This window comes from Stegostoma tigrinum, chromosome 17 (genome assembly GCF_030684315.1).
Source record: "Stegostoma tigrinum isolate sSteTig4 chromosome 17, sSteTig4.hap1, whole genome shotgun sequence".
Taxonomy (NCBI): domain Eukaryota; kingdom Metazoa; phylum Chordata; class Chondrichthyes; order Orectolobiformes; family Stegostomatidae; genus Stegostoma; species Stegostoma tigrinum.
The window spans coordinates 25,907,444-25,928,328 of record NC_081370.1 but is presented as its reverse complement, the minus strand read 5'-3'; the positions used below and the strand labels follow the sequence as shown (position 1 = coordinate 25,928,328).

Here is a 20,885-nt window from a genome sequence, read left to right as displayed (position 1 = left end):
TAACCATGTAAATGGGGTGTTGATCTAAGCAATGAAAAACAAAGAAATGCGGATGCTGGAACTCTGAAACAAAAAAATTAATTGCTGACAAAGCTCAGCAGGGCTGACAGCATGTGTGATAAGTAGAGTTAACCCCTCAAGTCCAGTGACTGTTCATCACAACAGGTTGCAGTTAGGAAAAAGTTGTTGTGGGTGGGAGGGGGAGGTGAGATACAGGTAGAGAAGGAGGCCAGAAAGTGCTATCAAAAGGGTAAGCAATTGAGGATATCATTGATCGTAAACCAGGACAGTGGAGAACTTAATTAAATGATAATTAGAGCTGAGAATAGGAGAGAATGGGTAGGCTGTGCTGAAAGCAAAGGTGGAAATACAGTTCCAGAGAATGATGAATAACACTCACCAACTCTAGTTAATTCCTGAGTAAATTCATTTGCAGTGACTAATTGAGCTATTGTTTTCTACAAATCTGCCTTGGCTTTGTTGGTTTTGACCTGATCGCCTGAAATGTTCCGGGTGAACGGACTTTAAACATGGTAGTCTGCACAGGAATCATTCCAGCGGTGGCTAATACCTATGCTTCTTACAACACAAGGTAACTCATTAGTTATCTCCAAGACAGCTGAAGCTTTTGTTTCCTTTTCTTAAAGGTTGCAGATGATGCAAGTACAATCTGAACAAAATGGAGACATTACACGATGCTGTACACTTTCCCTTTGTCTACTCCTCGCATTATTATAATGCAGCAATGAAACTTATTAGGGGGAAAAAATTTGCTCGTAATGAGCTTTGCAGAGTCAGCTATGACACAAAAACATTTTCTTTATCCCTGCTTCTGTACCTTAATCCATGTAAAACAAATCCAAATCTGCTATAAAAGTATCTATTTGCATACAAATTCTATTTTGCTCAACTTGTAAATCATTCCATTTACTCAAAGCATGTAAAATTTTAATATACTTTCATTTATCACATTTTTTCAGTCTCTGCCAATTCAAAGGTTTTTTTTAGTTGCAAACAATGTTACCACAGGGTGCCAAAGCTTTAAGGAAAGCCCTATATAGTCTGGTGTCACGAAAGGTTTGACAAGCTGTGCCAAATGGCTTCTTCAGAATACAAGATTTTAATGAAGTGACTGGCTTCTTTGTGCTGCAACTGAACAGCACAGATGCAAAGCATTCTGCCAGCAGAGAAATAATTGCTGGTTTTACTGCATGAAATTTAACACATACTCATGCCTGCTACATAGCCCTACATTTTAATCTTCAATTCATAGCGAATTCTTCCAACAGCTTTAATATATTAAAATATATATTGAAACAATTTGTCAAGTAACATTCGAAGGAAGTGCCACCAGTGCAGTTACAAAGATGAAAACCTATACAACTCACTACAGCTGTCAACATTCCTCCCTCCCTCCCAAATTAAATTACATGGATGAAATGCATGTAGAATTTTAAGAAGTTAAGTATGCCACATGATTTAGTTCTAGAGGGCAAAAGTACCACAAGACCATAAAAATATTTTTTAATTGTGAGGTGCCGAATTATGCCAGCTGTGCAACATGCTGGTATGCTGGGTGGGTTTCACTGAGTGTTTCTACTCTTTGCTGTATGTTTACATTGATCAACATTCCCATTAAGATATTTTCCAGTTGAGGCATAAAACCTAAGATAAAGATTTGCCTTCAATCAACATGATTTCACAGTCACAATTTTGTTATCACTCTATCAACATATTAGAAAGAGCATTTTGATAGTGTCTTCTTATTTCATGTTCAAGTTATATCAAGTTAAATTTCTTTTTTGTCTCAACGGCCTCATACAAGGCAGTAGGAAGATAATGTAACAAATGCCGAGACTCCCGAATAGGTACGTACTTATCCTAACTATTATGTTCAGATAGTATGGATTATCATACCTTTTTCAATATTAAATTCCATATAATACTTTCCTTAGATCTTTAGAATAGCAAAAGGGGAAATATAACGTGAATCTGGAAAGATAGTTTTCTTTAAAATAGGAAAGTAAAATTTAACATTAAACTCCAGTTTCCACAAGCTTAACTTTAATAGTTTCTTCATTTTTGATGTTGTCCATGTAAGAAATAAGTATCGTACTCCATAGCCATGTATTTGGTAAATTGGCCATTCAATGAAAGGTATAATTTTGAGAATACACACAAAATAGCATGGAAATATGGAACTATAAGCAGGAGCTGTATTAAACAGAATAGTGGTATATTATATTGACCAGTAGAAAGACCTTCAACTGAGGGTAGATAAATCTCTGAAACTGACAGCAAAGATTGCTGAAGTGAGAAAAGCCAAATGAGGTGCTTGACTTGGTATTATTTCACCATTCCTTTGCTGTCACCGCGTTAGATTCCTGGGACTTCCTAATTTGTTGATTCAACAAATTAAATAGATGACTCATTATCACTTTCTCAAGAGCAACTAGGTTTGAGCAAGAAATGATGATTAGTCAGCAATGCTTGAATTCCAAAACCAAGTAATTTAAGAACTGTACACACAGTTTTCATAAAGGAATTAGGTCAAATGCTTCATTTAGTAAAGAATATGATGATAAGAATGTGAGGTAGAAAATATTCATGGTCGGTGAGATTATATCCCGAGGATGATGACTGCAGCTTGGACGAGGGGGCATAGCTACAAATTGAGGGGTGATATTTTTAAGACAGATGTCGGGGCAGGTTCTTTACTCAGAGAGTGGTAAGGGTGTGGAACGCCCTGCCTGCCAATGTAGTTAACTCAGCCACATTAGGGGCATTTAAACAGTCCTTGGATAAGCATGTGGATGATGATGGGATAGTGTAGGGGGAGGGGCTTAGATTAGTTCACAGGTCGGCACAACATCGAGGGCCGAAGGGCCTGTTCTGCGCTGTATTGTTCTATGTTCTAGATTCTGAAACAGATGTAAACATGCAGAGTGAATCAAATGCCTATTTTCCATTCCCCTGGTGTTATGTTGCTAGACTTTACAGTTTAACATGCAAGGTATTTTTGTACTTAAGTATTGAAGAAGTATCCAATAATTAGAATGGAACAACTTTGAATGAAGATATCTGAAAAAGACAACATCACAATTGATATTCTACCAGAACAGCAATGTTACAATCGCTGTGCTAGCTCAAATTTGAATTGTGTAAATTATATAATCCCAAAAGCAATACAAGGAAAAGGTAGGATAATTGTCCTCAACAAAATGTGTTAAATACCAATTAATTTAACAGTTTAAATTACATTTAGAGTGTGGATTTTCTTATATTGTTAAGACATCATCACTGCCTGTATTGGTACCATTTTCACCCGTGGAGTTTGTACCCCGACCTCTGCAGCTCATTTTCAATGCTGATATTAACCCCAAATACCCTGTCAACTGAATGAAAAGTTCTTCCTGGCATTAAGTACAATACAGCACACCGCTGCTTCATTCAAGGCTCCAAATGCATACCAAACATCTAGTGTTAGTTTATTCCAACGGTATCTGATTACCAGCTCAAGTTTCCTTTCAAAACTTACTTCAATCTTGTCTGTTTTGGCATCACCCCAGTAAAGTTTGCCTTCAGCATAGTCCAATGCCAAGCCATTGGGCCAACCCAGAGAGGTATTTACTAAAATTATTCGGTCAGAGCCATCCAGGTTTGCACGTTCCATCTTCGGATTTTCACCCCAATCCGTCCAGTACATGTAGCTGCAAGAATATTGATAAAATTAATTTTTTTTGAAGCGAACCAGAAGCAACAACACAAATCACTGCTTTCTTTACAATAATGATCTAGGCATTCTGATGATGCATTTTTGTCAATGGTTCAACTTCTCAATAGATGGCACTCAAAAACAGCAAAACAATTTTATACTCGTATAATTTAAAACACTGAATGAAAAAACCACTTATTTTGTTTTTATTCTGACGTAATATTTAAATTGTGTTTATACCAAAAACCTTTGCACACCTACCCAGTCACTGGATTAAGGACAATAGCTCGAGGCTCATCAAGACCTTCTGCTATCAGTATTTTTCTAGAGGTTCCATTAAGTCTGGTCACTTCAATGCGATCAGTTCCTGTATCAGTCCAGTAAAGATTTCTTGCTATCCAATCAACAGCTATTCCATCTGGATGGTTAATTTCTGTAGTTACCAATGTCTGGGCCCCTGAGCCATCCAGTAATGCACGACGAATGGCTCTAACTTCATCATCCGTCCAGTAAATATATCCCTCCACTGGATCGTAGTCTATTGCTATTGTATGTCGAATATCATCAAGCTGAAGGATAATATCTGTGAAATCTGGCATGTCTAAGGAGATACGTCGTAGGTCTGTCCTTCTGGCAAGCAGCAAGACCTCATCAGCGCCTGTTGTAAAGGCAGAATAAACATTAATTCCAGGGTTGCCTTTAAACAATTGTCATCTAAGTAAATAGATTAAAAAGACCTGATAGATATACATAGTCTTCAAGTCTCGAAACTGGAGTTCCAATAATTCCAGATCATAATCTTTGCTCATAAATGTTTGAAACAGCAACAGCACATTCTACAATTAACAGAAAATTATTAATAATAGTTAGTTTGGCTATACCCATTTACAACTCCACTTGACACATCTTTTGCATCTTCACTTACCTCTGCACCATCTCTTTTTTGCTCTGCGGCTTCCTTTAGTTTTGTCATTTAAATACTTTTCCCTTCTACCAATTCCCAGATTTTCCTTTTTTAATCTTCTCCCCCAGCTTCCAACTTTTAGGAATGTATGAAACAGCAGCAGGAGTAGTCCATTTGGCTGCTCAACTCTACCTAACCGTTCAACTAGATAAAGACGCAATTTTTACTCAATGCCATTTTCTGACAGTACACTTTTTTTAAATGTCTTTTAACATCTAGAAAGCAATGCATTTGTTTTGAATATACTAAAGAGATTCCAGAACCTACTGTAGTGGGGAATTCCAAAAATTTCCCCACCCAGGTGAAACATCTTTCCTGCATCAGTTCTGTATAGCCCTAGAAGCATTTTTATGCTTCAATTAGATAATCTCTCCTTTTTCTAACCTCTTGCGCACAGTCTCCTCAATCTGTCCTCACAGAACAATCCTGCCATCTGATCTTTTTTAGCTCATTTGGGAATGTGGGCATTGCTGGCTGGCTGAGCCAACGTTTACTGCCCTTCCATAACTGTTGTTGGGAACGTGCCAATGAAAAGCCTTCTTGTAGTTCTGAAGTCCATGTGGTATACCCACAATGCTGTTAGAGAGAGAGATTCAGGATTTGGATCCAGCAACGCTGAAGGAACAGTGATATATTTCCAAGTCTGGCTTAGACAGGAACTTGCATGTAGTGGTGTTCCAACATAACTGCTGCTGTTATTCTTCGAGAAAGTGGTGGTCACGGGTTTGGAAGGTACTAAGTAAGGAGCCTTGGGGAATTTCTGCAGTGTATGTTGTAGATAGTACACACTGCTAGTACTGTTAAGGAAAGTCAATTTCACCTCCCCACCAGAATTCAGCTCTTTCATTCACGTTTGAACGAAGGCTAATAAGGTCAGGAGATGAGTGGGCCTGATGGAACCTTGAGAAAACTATTGCTCAGCAAATGCTGCTTGATAGCACTGTTGATAATCCCTTCCATCACTTTATTAATTATCGAGAGAATCATGATACAGTAGTAATTGACTGGGTTGAGTTTGTTACTTGAATGTTCAGAACAAATCTGGGCAATTTTCCACATTGCCAGACAGATGCTAGTCTAATAGGAGCATTGAAACAGCTTGGGTAGAGGTATGGTAAGTTCTGGAACACAAGTCTTAAGCATTATTGCTGGAATGATGTCAGGATCCAAAGACTTTGCAGTAAATAGTGTCTCCAACTGTTTCTTGAAATCACATGGAGTGAATTGAATTGGCTGAAGTTGGGTATCTGTAATGCTGTGGACTTCAAGAAGAGGCCGAGATAGATCCTCCACTTAGCCCTTCTGGCTGGAGATTATGTAAATGTGTCTTCTGCACTGATGTGCTGGGCTCTTCAATCATCGATGATCGGATATTTAAGGAGCCTCCAGCTCCAGCGAATTGTTCACTTATCCACCAGATTCACGACTGGATGTGGCAGGAGTGCATAGCTCAAATCTGATCATTTGGTTGTCAAATTGCTTAGCTCTGTGTAACACTTGCTGCTTAAGCAGTTGGTCATGCAAGTTGCCCATGTTCTTGACACAATGGACACCTCATATTTTGGTATGTCGGGTGCTGACTTGTCCACCTGCACTCTTATTGAGCCACAGGTGATCCCGTGGCCTGATGATAATGGTGCATTTGGGGATCTATTGGATCTTGAAGTTACATGAGATCACATTTAAGTTTAAATCTGCTGCTACTTAAATATCCGATCATCGATGATTGAAGAGCCCAGCACATCAGTGCAGAAGACACATTTACATAATGCCTCAAGGGTTGCTATCTTGAATTCATAGACTGTTTGATATCTGTCCTATGTAGCACAGAATAGGCAGTGTCTGAAATGTTAAGGTGGGCTTCATCTCCACAAGCACTGTGCAGTGGTCACTATTAATGATATGTCATGGACAGACACATCTGCAACTGGTAGCTTGATGAGGATGAGGGTCAAGTATACTTTTCGCTCTTGAGTTCCCTCACCACATGCTACAGAGTCAGTCTAGCAGTTGTCTCCTCTAGGACTCAGTTAGCTTGGTCAGTAGTGACACTGTCAAGCCACACCCGAAGTCATGAACACTGAAGACCCCATTCTGGAATACATTCTGTTCCCTTGCCATCCTCAGTGCTACCTTTAAGTGGTATTCAAAATGGAGGGATCTAGTGTCACCACCAATTGTGGAACTAGCACATTTGGTCCCTATACCCAATTCATCGATAATGCCTTGAAGAGCAAGGTTCCACTGGAGCTGTGTGAGATCTTAGGCCTTAACTCACAAGTATATCGAGATTGTCAAGCTGCGATATGTGCAAGATCATATTGCCTCATTTCACTCCCCCTGCGATGAAGTCATTCCTGCAGCCTGGGCTAAAGACTTTGCAAATATGGGTGGCTCCTCCCAGGTGCTGGGCACTATACACTGTACACAATGGCAGCACCATATTAAATAAGACTGACTTCATCAATAGAAAATAGCTCCATTTGGTCAAAGTGCTAGTCATGTGTGATCACCGCTACTACTTTTTGGATGTCTGTGCCAGATACCCTGGGAACCATAATGATACCTGGATTATTGAGAACTGCCTTATTTGAAGGGGAGATGCTTTTTACATGGGTGGCTACTGGGACAGAAAAACCAACTTCAGAAACCAGGGTGCAAATAGCTCTAATAAAAACCAAAAGAACTGCAGATGCTGTAAATCGGGAACAAAAACAAAGTTGCTGGAAAAGCTCAGCAGGTCTGGTAGTATCTGTGTCACAGACTGACACTAAGAGTAGAAACAATGCTGCCCATTCTTGATTAGGGCCACTGTGAAGCAGACAACATGCCTTCTGAAGATGAGGTCCTGATGCTTGGATTGGTCTCAGGGTATTGGGGGTGTGGGGGGGGGGGGGGTTGGGGGTGGAAGAGGAGGAGGGTGTCTTTGCAGTACTGTCCAGATTGAGTGCGCCATGTAATCCTCGCATGGTGTGCCCTACAAAACTGCAGCAGACAAAGAGGGAATGTGATGGGCTCTGAAAAGCAGGGACAGTGGTTACCATCTTCAGAGGAGGGACACCACGATCATCATAATGGAACAGTATAACAAAATGCACAACAAGCCAGACAGGACTTTGTTGGACAGTTTCAATAGTTCTGATGAACGCAGTTACTTGAATCGTTAACTCTGCTTTCTTCCCAGATGCTGTCAGACCTGCTGAGCTTCTGCAGCATTTTCTGGTTTTGTTCCAATAGATCTGAATTGGGTGAAGTGAATATTCATTGACTATAAATTTGTTGTTGCTCAAAAGGCAAGCAGCCCTAGTTTAGTCCCAAAGGCAATTGCAGTTTTTTTTGTCTGTGCTTTCTTTAACTTTCATTGGACAGCATGAAAAGAATCAGTAACAACTGTTTGAGGGCTTCACAACTTGTTTGTGAGCAAGAAAGCACAAGGGCAGCATGAATGAAATATTGTGCATCTTTAATTTGGTGAGTCGTGGAGAACTGAGAGAGGTAGCCCTGTAGAACTCTCAGGGAGAAACTCTGCATGAAATTCCCAAAATTAACATTTATTGACAATTTTTGATAACATTCAGGCCATAGTTTTTGATACACTTTGCCAAGGCTTATTCAACAGTTTGTAATTTTGTCAGATTGAAATCGTTTATCTGTCTTGTTTTCTTAACATACTGAGAGTCCTTTCATAAATAAAGCGAAATGTTTTATTTGAATGTATCATTTCAAAAAATAACAATAGCCCAAAATGTTTTATCAGGAGTAAACTACCTATTTTAAACTATAATACTTTTGAGCCTAGACATTTCACACACCAGCTTGAACATACATTCTCCATACTCACGTCTGGCATTCTTTCATCTTGACAATTATTTATTTCATTGGAAAAAGATTAAAGAGAATTTTTCTGGCAACATTTTTTCAGTTGAATGCTCTACTAGCTAGCTGGAGGCATTGAGGGGATTTTGAAAAATTGCAAAATACAAGAACACTTGATGGAAATGCAATGGACTCACTCCGATGTGAAACAGTAATAATTCACCCATCTTTATTGTTATTAACTGGCTTTAGAAGTGCCATTTCTCAAAGCATGCTTTCATTGTAAAAATGAGCAAATAGGCAATTAAAAAGCATCTATCAAGATCTCAGAATGTGCCAAACCATTTTTAGAGCCAACAAAATTCTGATACAAAATACAGTCACCGTTGCAATGTTGAAAAACAAAGCAGCCAATAAATGCTCAAGAAGCCACATGAACATCAATGAAATGATTAGATAATCTATCACTACCACTGGGGCATGGCTAGAATTTATCATGGGTTTTCTCCAACTGAACCGCACATAACTGGTTAAAATGTGCAATACAGTAAAATATAGATATATTTTAAACGTACATAGTTCTAAACATATTTATGTATTCAACAACCAGAAAAATAGAGTTACTTTAAGACAGTGTTAAGAGATTGAACATTCCAAGCAAAAGCAGTGGCATATAGCTTGGTGAACATCACAAAACTAAAGCAACCCAGTTGTGGATTTCCAATGTGATGAAACCAAGAAAAATAAGATTTTACTTATAATCTGAACTCAGAAATTGAATCACAGCCTCTGTGCATTCTCCCTCTCTATATATTTTCACCAATGGAATTTGACATGGAAACGGTGGTTTGTTTTAAGGTTACATCAATGAGTTATATGATCTCATATGAAGGGATTACTACAGATTTCCTGGGAAAACCAATGGCTGTGCATAATCAGAAAAATGTCAGACGCAGCGCAAATGTTTTAATCATACAAGCAAAATAAAAGGCTACCTGTCTTGGTTGCAGGAGACATTTAGACTGAAATTTCCAATCAAAGACTAATAAAAGAAGCTCACCTTTCTAGCTTGTCAAAATTGTGTTTATATTGCTTGGCTCCTGACTGGCTGGAAATCTAACTGTCCTGTTTAGGAGACGTATTGATGATGCAAAAATTACACAATACTCTTTTTTGGTAGTTAGAAATTTAAATGGAGCCAAACAGCAAAACTCTACACTTCACCAGAGTTTTTAATCAAGGTCAAAAAGATTCAACAAGGTACTAGACTATTAGACTTCAGGCATTGCTCATGATTTAAAACCTTTTAGTTAACAGCACTTCAGATTTATTTTTCTTAAAAAGATATATTCTAACACTCTTAAAAGTAATACAAAAGGCATAACAAAACTCAACACTAAATTGCTTTTCTCTCAACACTAAATACTTGATAACTGCATAAACACACATCCAATTTCCATTTAAATTATTTCTTTCATTTATACCTCTTCCTGTTAAATGACTGTAATAACACACTGATGCATTTGTATGAACTCTTCAATATTACTTTTACAAAAGTTATTAAAAGGCTTGTGCCTTTCATGGAATATTTTTGTGTGAATATGCTCCAGAAATGATGCACAGCGTGAATTCAAGTCACAACCTGCCACAGATATTCATTTTCTCTAGGTAACAGAAAGGGTCAGCAAATTGTTCCCAAGCTCATGTCAAAGCTTCGCCTTAGGTGGGTACAAGAAAAGGAACAAGAGCAGTATGTGAAATTCGGTCACCAAACTTCCCCCTTCGCTTCTTGGTGAATATTTAGCCTCTGTTCAGCATTAACTTGTGATGATTCAGTTTCATCAGGAGCTTAACATAAATTGAAATCATCTATGTGAATCAACAATCTCACCACTCACCCATTATTCAAAGGGTTGGAACTATGTCAATCTGCCTTTTATGTCAAGTGACTTAATTATGAATACAATTTTTCATTTGTAATAAGGCAATTATTCCTATCATTCAACTAAGGTATCCAAATAAACTTTATCTTTAACTTACCTGGGAAAAATGGATTCCTATCCAGACATCATTTAAGTTCCAATCAATTGTTACCCTATTGAGGGTACCCTGTAGCTCACAGTGTTCCATAGGGATGCATACTGGGAGCTCTGTTGTTTCTGAATAACTCGGATGAAAACGTAGATGGGTGGGTTAGTAAGTCTGTAGTCGACACAAAGGAAGTGTTGTGGACAGTGTAGGAGTTTGTCAAAGGATACTGTGGAATATTGGTCAATTGCAGACATGAGAAGAGAAATGGGAAATGGAATTTAATCAGGGCAAATGTGTGAGGTGTTGCGCTTCGGGAGGTCAAATGTCAAGGGAAATTATACAATTCATGGCACAACCTTTAACAGCATTGATGAACAGAGCGATCTTGGCGTCCTAGTCCATAGCTCCCTGAAAGTGGCCACTGAAGTAGATGGGGTGATAAAGGACTATAAGAGTCAGGATGACACGTTGCAGCTTTTTAAGACTTTGGTTAGGCACTAAGTTCTGTTCCCAACATTACAGGAAGGATGTGGAGGCTTTGGAGAGGGTGTAGAAGAGATTTACCAGGATGATGCCTGGATTACAGGGTATGAGCTATAAGGAGACGCTGGACAAACTAGTGTTGTTTTCTCTGGAGCAGCAGAGGCTGAGGGGAGATCTCATTGAAGACTGCATGAAAACGTGCTGAGGACTTTAAAAGTTTGATTTATTGAAGAATTAAACAACAAAATAACGATCTCAGTTGGTTCAGGAGGCTCAGCAATACATATTAAGTTTTTCTCTTAGCCGATATTAAAGTACGGTTCTAATTTTTAAAAAAATTTATAATGGGAGGCGTAGATAGGGTTTTTGGTCGGAATATTATTCCTTGAGTTGAAATGTCTGACACCAGCAGGCATGCATTTAAGGTAAGACGGTGATTTTTTTTACACAGAGAATGGTAAGTGCGTGGAACACACTGCTAGGGGTAGCGATGAAAGCAGATACGATAGTTGTGTTTAAGGGGCTTTTAGAAAAGCACATGAATAAGCAAGGAATGGTGGGATACGGATGAGGGGCAGGCAGAAGGGATTAGTTCAATTTGGCGTGCTATTCAGTACAACATCACGGGCTGAAGGGCCTGTTCCTGTGCTGTGCTCTTCTATGTTCTATATAGAAGTGTATTTTCACCAACTTGGCTGATGTATGGCAATATAATTATGGAAAGGGAAACTGGTGCTCAATGAATTGAATTGAAGTGTTTGAAGTAAGGACTGAGGAAAAACAACTGAAACTAAATACCTTTTAGTCAATCTTTAAGATAGCTGAATGGATTATTTTGAAGTATAATCTAGGACGTTTTGCACACTGTCTAAAAAAAGGGATTATTACAATGAAAATCCATGAGAAGTTATGATTTATGTCTTCTAATAAAGTTGTTAAAAATTTAAAGCATAATCTTCATATTGGAACAGAAACTTAAATTTCCAAAATGAATAGCTCGAACAAGCCACATATCACCAACAGAAATTACAAATTCTTGCATGTAACGGAGAAGTTCAGTTACAAACAGCAAATGTTACACTTTGGAAAGTTAATTTTTAAAAAATTAGAACTGTACTTTAATGTCAGCTAAGAGAAAAACTTAAAATGTATTGCTGAGCCTCCTGAACCAACTGAGATCGTTATTTTGTTGTTTAATTCTTTAATAAATCAAATTTTAAAGAAGTCCTCAACACATGTTTATGCAATGGCATGGGAGTGGTCCATACAGAAACTCAAAGTTCAGGATTAAGTACTGCATCAACTTCAAATTGAATTCAAGGTTTTAGTACCAACACAGGCCAACAAAAATAATCTAAAATACTTCCTGGAGTTTTTAAATGTATTAGAATATACACAATCAATACCACTTTACATTTACAGATAATAATTTAAATAAATTTTATACTTTCAAAACATAAGATTCCATAGATAATTATCCATGTCTAAAATTGACAGAGGAAGATAAACAGCCATTTGTGCAACAGAAAAGTATTACTTTCAATGCTGGGATGGATAATATTCAAGATAAGAAACCTTTCTGGAATTCCTCATATTTTGAAAGTGGCACAGTGCTCATTTTTTTTGTTTTTTTGTCTTGTTTGCTTTTAAAAGTAAATTTTACTTGATAGACTGGATAGTTCAATCTAAATTAACGTAAGCTGCCCACTTTATTTTAATTGTTTTTTAATTATTGATTGAGGCTGCCTTATTAATAGTCATGCTCCAGTGCTGAAATGCCAGTTAAATTATATTTGTAAAATTTCCATCAAGGCTGACAAGAAAAATAGGAGAACTTCCCACATGTTGACAAAGTTTTTTTTTGTCCTCCTCTGCATCACTTCACATTTGACAGGTGACAAAACCGTTTATAATATAGTAACAAATGTGCCAATTTATCAACCTAATGCAAACAAATGTAAAGTGCAGTCTCAGTTCTCTCAAGCATTGCCACAGTTCCTTACCATTCCTGCCCCATTTGTCTATCTGCTAATCAGATTAGCACAATGTAGCATTGTTTCATCCAAATTCTTAGTCAACACCGCCGGGAACGCTTGTCTTTTCCACTCACTAACTGTGTTATGAAATAGGCCTTGAACAACATGGTTCCAAAGCTATTCTTCCTGTCATTTAAATGTAGGGAAAAAAAAGTCAACATTGTAATACTTACTGACTGAATGGAACTAATTTCCATCATTTAAATGTGCTATGCCTAGATCTGATGCGATGCGTGCACTGAGGATGGGTTGTTTATTTTACAATCTGTGCTTTAGTTTTGACTTACAACTAACGTGCCAGGAAGCTGTTAAGGTTACAGAGTGAATGCACAATGTTGGCACTTATGATTAGGCAAGCTAAGTGTTTCAAGACTGTGGATGCATCAATGAATTTGAGACTTAACAACCACCATTCATTATAATGAATGCTTGTTTTCAAACAATGTTGATCTCTTGTTGGGATATTTAACTCACAAATCAAAGGAACATGCAATGTTTTGAATCTGAAACACAAGAACTGTTGCAATCACAAGATTTCTTTTTCTATAGTAAGGTGAGAACAACATATCTTGTTATAAAGGTGAGAAAATAATATTTTTCCTTCAATTTTTGTATACCTCCAATACCCTGCAATTGAGCTGCTTAAATTTTTCACCAATGCTGGTTTATATCTAGTTACATAAACATAGGACAAAAACAGAGAATGTTGGGGAAACTCAGCAGGTCTGGTAGCATCTGTGGTGAGAGAACATACATAACAGCCCAAGTCCAGTTCTTCTGAAGAAGTCATCTTGGACTGGGATAATTAACTAATTTCTCTCTCTGCCATAGTGGGACTCAAACCCAAGTCCCCAGAATATGAGACAGTAGTAACTGCAGAACCTGTACAATCTGAGATAACAAGGTGTAGAGCTGGATGAACACAGCAGGCCAAGCAGCATCAGAGGAGCAGGAAGGCTGATGTTTTGGGCCTGAAACGTCAGCTTTCCTGCTCCTCTGATGTTGCTTGGCCTGCTGTGTTCATCCAGCTCTACACCTTGTTATCTCAGTTTCCCTAGAACATGACCGAGGTCTCTGGATTTATAGTCCAGTGATAAGGCCACTACACCATAATCTTCCCACAGAAAAAATAAGCCAATTAGATTCAAATAATGCATAATATTTGGCAATTCCGTCCTAGTAAAAGCTATTTGGTCTTAAGGCCAGATTTCACAACTGCAATGGGTAGTTCGAGTCATAACTTTTCAAACTCAGCATACCTGACTCAGGAGAAAGTGCCGAGTCATATCTAATTTTCACAGCAATCAGGCAAGGGCACCTGCAGGATGGGTTTAAGTCTACTGCTGGAGAAGCAGGTTGGGCATGACCACGGAGGTTGCCCGTTTAGAACTTAAACTAGCTTTATTGTCACATGCAGTCAAATGTGTACGATGAAAAGTTTATAAGTCGCTATTTACAGTCCTATCTTAGGTACAGCTTCTTAAGTACAAATTGTTAGGAAAACCAATTAGAAAAATAAATAAAAGTTCAGAATAACAGCCCTTCCAACTCTGTTACACCAGCATCTAGCCTCTAGTCTGCACCAGGTATTGACTCCAGACTGTGCCAAGCTCCAAGCTTCACCTCGAGGCCGGGAGACTGCTCTGGAGTCTTCTTGATGTGGAAATCCAAGTTGAGGTCATACTGGACTGCTGCAAGACTGCCATGCTGCACTAAGAGACCACCATGCTAAGTCATTGATAGACTACCACACCAGGCCAGGAGACTGCCACTCCGTTTAAAAAGCCATCCTGGTTTAATAAGGTTTTGTCCAAGTGGTTTGCTCAGTTTACAGGCTCTTGAGCCATTACCATGCCTCTACACTTTATCTCCCCTGACTTGCCAGGTCATTGTCATGATAACCTATAAGCTTCCAGCCTTCCCAATTCCACCTGATACACTTCATGCCAAGCCATGGGACTTCCATGCCCATTCACGCAATATACACTGTTAAGAACCAATAAATTGTATACAACAATGATATGTGTGGAATAGTTTAAAAACAGGTCCTGTTCATGGCAAACAGAAAGAACAGGTACATGTATTGTGCCTCAACAAAACAGACAACAGCCATTTGCTAGCTCATTTCTCATGGCAATGCCCTGACCAATCAGAGTTAACCTGCCTGGTTTAAAATTTAACAAACCCTGATTGTTAACTGTCAGTTAATAGGTGCATTCTTCATGGCAAGACCTCTAGTAATCAGCACTTTCCTCTCATGTAGTATACATGTTTATTTTCCCTTCGATTTTGTATTCTTGTAAAATATTCTGTTGAGCACAGAAAGCTTTGATGAAACATGCCTTTATTCAGCAATACTCAAACTACCTTTCTGTGATCACTTTTGTCAATGACTCAATATTTATTTACACAAGAATTACTAACAGCTTATAGCATTCGTTATTGATACTTTACCAGCAACAATAATATTCATGTATTTCACATGCAAACTGGAGTCCATTTTCAGCCAGAATTTGTAGCATTAAAGCTATTAACTCAAAATAAAAATGTCTAAAATAATAAGAATGTAAATGAAGTATGCATTAAATTAAGACTGTCAAAGGTGGTAATGAGAATTTTTACAGAAAATATCAGATTTTTACATTTAATCAAAACAGGAAAACTTTTCAAAATGCTATAGTTAGGATAAATTAAGATTGAAAATAAAAAAAACTGTCAGAAACCACAGAAATTATTTTATAGAAGTCCTGTGTTGTTTCTGTGTTAATCTTCATTAAAACAATGTTTGAAATTACTACAGAACGCCCTGAAACCAGCAGCTTTGAGACCAACAGTCTGCAGGGTTTTGAATTTCAGATTGGGCACTTTGAGCAGTGGTGGTTCAGGCTGATCTGGATCAGCTGGAATTAAGGATCACTTTGAGCAAGAGAACGGACAGATATTCAAGCTTTAACACAGGTAACAAGTCCAACAACATGTAATACTTAGCTGAATTGTCTAGGTATGTCCTTCTGAAAATAAGCTTACTCAGATTACATTTAAAAGTTGTGTTACATATTGCAAAATGCCCAGTTTTCAAGCAACTCTACTTTTTGGACAGCTGGTTTTGAGAAAGTTTAGTAGTTCCAAATGAAAATTTTCACTTGTCGTCTATTCATAGTGAGGTCCGATATTTAGCCATTTCAGGAGGTGGAAAGTAATAAAACCAAAAACCAAACCCTTGATGAGGGTTATTCAATTTCCAAAGATAAGTTCCATCCAAGAATAATGCAAACCAGTGAAAACATGTTCATTCCTGTTCTCCCAGACTTTGAGAATTGAGCTGGTCATAACATTTAGATCACATACCTTTCTTACAAATTTTTCCATCTTTTTCCAGCTGGACCCCAGTTGGGCAGGCACATTTGAAGAATGGTTCTTTTGGGGAAAGCAGGCATAAATGAGAACATCCTCCATTACTTTCATCACATGGGATATGAACTGTGAAGGGGAAAAATGAATATCAATTCCCTTGGTGGAATGAAATTCAACAAACTGTCATAATATCCACATTAAAATGAATCAACTATATCTCCTGCACAAAATGAGACTAATAATCACATTACCATCCACTTCAGACTTCCACTCTTTTACTGAACACATGAACTCTTTGATGGAGTATGACAGTGATAAGGAAACTGTAACTGGCTTACCACAGGCCAATCAGCCTAACTTTTAATTCCTGCTCACTATTCAGTGATTCACTCCTGTATCATTAACAAGTGTAATAAATGCAAATAAACTGCTAAACATTTCTCTGCAACATCCCAAACATCATTCTGTCTGTAAATATGCACATTGAGTTTTTTAGATAGGGTTCAGTAGTGGGAAACTTTTGCTAACTTCTCAGTGTCCCTCATCGAGAGAGTTGAGGCCAAAGTTAATGTTGCACAACATGGTACACTTTTACAACAAGAAGTTTGAAATTTCTTTCCTTCCATGTCTCAGTAACGACTGACTAATTTAATTGGTCCAAATTTTTGGATGTGATCTTCTGCTTTCAACTAGTCTGCCTGCATAGATCACTATTTTGTTCAAAAAACAAATTTGCAGCCCAAGGGTTGAATCACATTTGATCAAAAAAGTTCACAAAATTCCCATATAGACTAAGTATTCAAGTTAAAAAAAAGTAAACATGATAACATGTAATAACAAGACCAGACAAGAGAAGAGGATAGAATGCATATCTCCATAACAATGTGTTAATTCAGTTTTTGTTGCAATTATGCAGTTTTACATTCAAATATACATGTATATGTATAAAGTTACAAACCAGAAATTTTTATTCATTGATGAGTTTTCAGGCAAATCCAAATCTAACAACCTACTTTGAAAAGTCTACCCACATTGTGACAGCTGTGACAAATTCCACACAATTGTTGAGAAAGCCCGCAGCAATCTGAAGCATCAACAACATTCTAAATAAAACAACCATACCACTGTAACAATGGTATCAATTTGCCCAGTTTCAATATTATCAAATCCTTTAAAAAAATCCAGGATTTAGATCTTTGTCAAAAATTAATCAGCTATTTCCTGGACCATAGTCTAAGTGCGTACCAAGTTTTGTTGAAATCTGACCATGAGACATGTAGTTTACAGACCAACAGACAAACAAACTAGCCTACAGGGCAAAAATATTATCTCCAACCACCTTCAATGACAGAGGCATCTTCGTAAACAGGTCCCACAAATAAAATCGAATTAGATTGATACAATTTTATTCCTTTGTTGACAGCACTCAAACTGCATTTTTTGATTTTCTACTTCATTTCTACTCCATACTTTCCTAATTAAGATTCAAATATCCTATGAACAGGAAGACTGAGTGACTCAGAAAACTGAAAATTTTCAAGGCTTGCATGATGAAAGAGATTAGCTTTATGTGGCATGACAAAGAACAATTTCATTTAATTACCAAATTACGAAATTAGGTATGTTCAAATGAAGTGCTGGAATTTTTTTTTGGATGCAGCTTTCTCTATAGTGGGTTTGGATTGCGTTCATATTGACTTAAAGATCTTAGTATGATTTTTTTTAAAAATTGAGAGTCTATTTGACATACACTACAGCTTACAGGCGTGGACAATTTCACCACATCACAAAGTCTGCTTTGAAGGGAACTTAAAATTAATCCTTAAAGGAAACATTGCCATAAGAGGAGTTGCATTTTTCCGTCTCAGTTAACAGAACTTTAATGAATTATTAATATGCATGATTCCTAAGAATTAGTTTTCATTGGTAGGTCATTAATTAGAGTAAATTCTCTGCTTACTTCATTATAAGACGAATTTGAATTTCACCACCCAAGTGTTATGCTATACAAAATAAGGGGGTTTTTAGGGTTGATCTACCTCGGATTTCCACGGGAAGTAAGAGTCTTGGCACAATTCTTGGTTTAAATTAGCTTTTTGTACTAGCCATCATGTGCACATTTTGATCCTGGAATGCAAATAGCTGTGGGAGAGTGGAAATACAAACATAAAGCAAAGTTTTAACAGTTTATGATCACTGTACATTGCTCCATAGTTGCTCTTGAAGATAAACCTGAAAATTTTTTTCTACAAGTGACAATTTTAGCATTTCATGCAGTTTAATAGAAAATCAGTCTTGATTAGATCAAATAATCAAATTGGCTGATTAAAGTTCATGAAGAGTTTGTGGAGTGTGGATGGGGAACATTGTGTAACAATGATATAGCTTTACGTTTGAAATACTCCTGAAAGATTGTTATATGTTTTATAGTTACTTGATTAGATCACTATCAGGCTGGAGTTCTTTAGTGGATCCAAGAGAAAGATAGAAATAAAAACAACCAGTCAGTTGTGATGCTTTTCTTGAACAATCTTCAGTGGTTTGTTTAAGAACAATCATTGGTTAAGGCATTCACTCCCCGGCAATATTAGGTGGAATGTGCAGGATTCACAGTGTGCCCATTAGTATAATCATTTTGTCTGCTCCTACAACCTGTCGAAATTAATTCAAGGGTACTTATTGCTTGGTTTTATATCAGTGTTTGATCTCTGATCTATCACATCTACTAAGTCTGAATGGCAATGAATACTTCAGAGGCCTGGCCAGAAACAGGCAAATCATGGCCAACTTATTTCAGTTTCTGAGCAGATCTGGTCGAGTTTATAGATTCTAACCGAGCAATGTTGCATTGAATATTAAGGCTGTGATTTTCCCTTTCTCAGACTAGATGTTGGGAGTGGGAATGTCAGATAGCAGCTAACGTGCTGCCCTCACCACCATGAAAGCTTACTGTATTGTGCACCTAGAATCTTATTGACAGCTGACTTATGATAGGCCTCAACAATATTGTCACAGCTTGCCAGAAGCTATCAGTTAGAGGACAGTTAAGTCCTAAAGAGCCAAGATCAGAGCCTACTCTTCAGGGGATCCAACCATAAGAAGTTAGGTCATTTTCCTCTGCTTCTTATGGATTGTGGGAGGAAGACTTTCAGAGGCTACCACCCCTTTCTTCAAAGCTTGGCTTCTCGTATCACGCTGGGGCAAGTGGAATTGTTCCTGCCTCCTCTCCCACAACTGACAGGCAGGTTGATCTAGTTACACAATTGGGAAAAACGTCACCTTTCATGCTTGATAGAAGTGCAGATAGTTGGGGAAGTGACAGGTTGAAGCTTTTAGGTGACTGTTAAATTTGACCAACTCATGGCTTTAATTGTCGATGAGTTGAGAAAAACATTCTTAACTTGGAACTTAATTGTTGAGGTGGCAAGAAGAGGTTGAGCATCTCTTCATGGCCAACTTAGCCAATTGTTTCCCCTTCTTGTCACTTCAGCGAGGGGAAAATTGGACCCTAATGTTTTGTTGTGATAACTGAAACAGAACAGGAAAAAAACATATATTCTGAAGTTAAGCAAGGTTTTCAATCTTAAATGCTTGCAAGTTAGGTAATAATGTTTTTCATTACCATTCCAGCTGTGGTCAAAATGGAAGAAATAGAGAATCCTTCAGCAACTAAGACTGTAAATACACAATGAGGTCGAAATTAATTCAAGGGTACTTATTACTTGGTTTTATATCAGTGTTTGATCTCTGATCTATCACATCTACTAAGTCTGAATGGCAATGAATGCTTCACAGGCCTGGCCAGAAACAGGCAAATCAGAGTGCTAGAGATAGTGGGAACTGCAGATGCTGGAGAATCCAAGATAATAAAATGTGAGGCTGGATGAACACAGCAGGCCTAACAGCATCTCAGGAGCACAAAAGCTGACGTTTTGGGCCTAGACCCTTCATCAGAGAGGGGGATGGGGCGAGGGTTCTGGAATAAATAGGGAGAGAGGGGGATGCGGACCGAAGATGGAGAGAAAAGAAGATAGGTGGAGAGAGTATAGGTGGGGAGGTAGGGAGGAGATAGGTCAGTCCAGGAGAGACGGACAGGTCAAGGAGGTGGGATGAGGTTAGTAGGTAGATGGGGGTGCGGCTTGGGGTGGGAGGAAGGGATGGGTGAGAGGAAGAACAGGTTAGGGAGGCAGAGACAGGTTGGACTGGTTTTGGGATGCAGTGGGTGGAGGGGAAGAGCTGGGCTGGTTGTGTGGTGCAGTGGGGGGAGGGGATGAACTGGGCTGGTTTAGGGGTGCGGTGGGGGAAGGGGAGATTTTGAAACTGGTGAAGACCACGTTGATACCATTAGACTGCAGGGTTCCCAGGCGGAATACAAGTTGCTGTTCTTCAAGGACCGCAACTTACCCCCACAGTGATCGAGAACGCCCTTGACCCCGTCTCCCGCATTTCCCGCAACACATCCCTCATACCCCACCCCCGCCACAAC

The 20,885-nt window shown here is 38.3% G+C and overlaps 1 protein-coding gene across 2 annotated transcripts in view; it reads right to left on the bottom strand.

Moving 5' to 3' along the window:
• Positions 1-20,885, bottom strand: part of LOC125459232 (low-density lipoprotein receptor-related protein 5-like) — a 183,003-nt gene that overhangs the window by 82,294 nt on the left and 79,824 nt on the right. For both annotated transcript variants that reach the window (XM_048545384.2, XM_059652032.1), the window contains exons 5-7: positions 16,394-16,525; positions 3,977-4,373; positions 3,539-3,710 (exon numbers count right to left, since the gene is read on the bottom strand). In XM_048545384.2, coding sequence (XP_048401341.1) covers positions 3,539-3,710; positions 3,977-4,373; positions 16,394-16,525 — 701 coding nt within the window. The remainder of the gene's footprint in view (positions 1-3,538; positions 3,711-3,976; positions 4,374-16,393; positions 16,526-20,885) is intronic.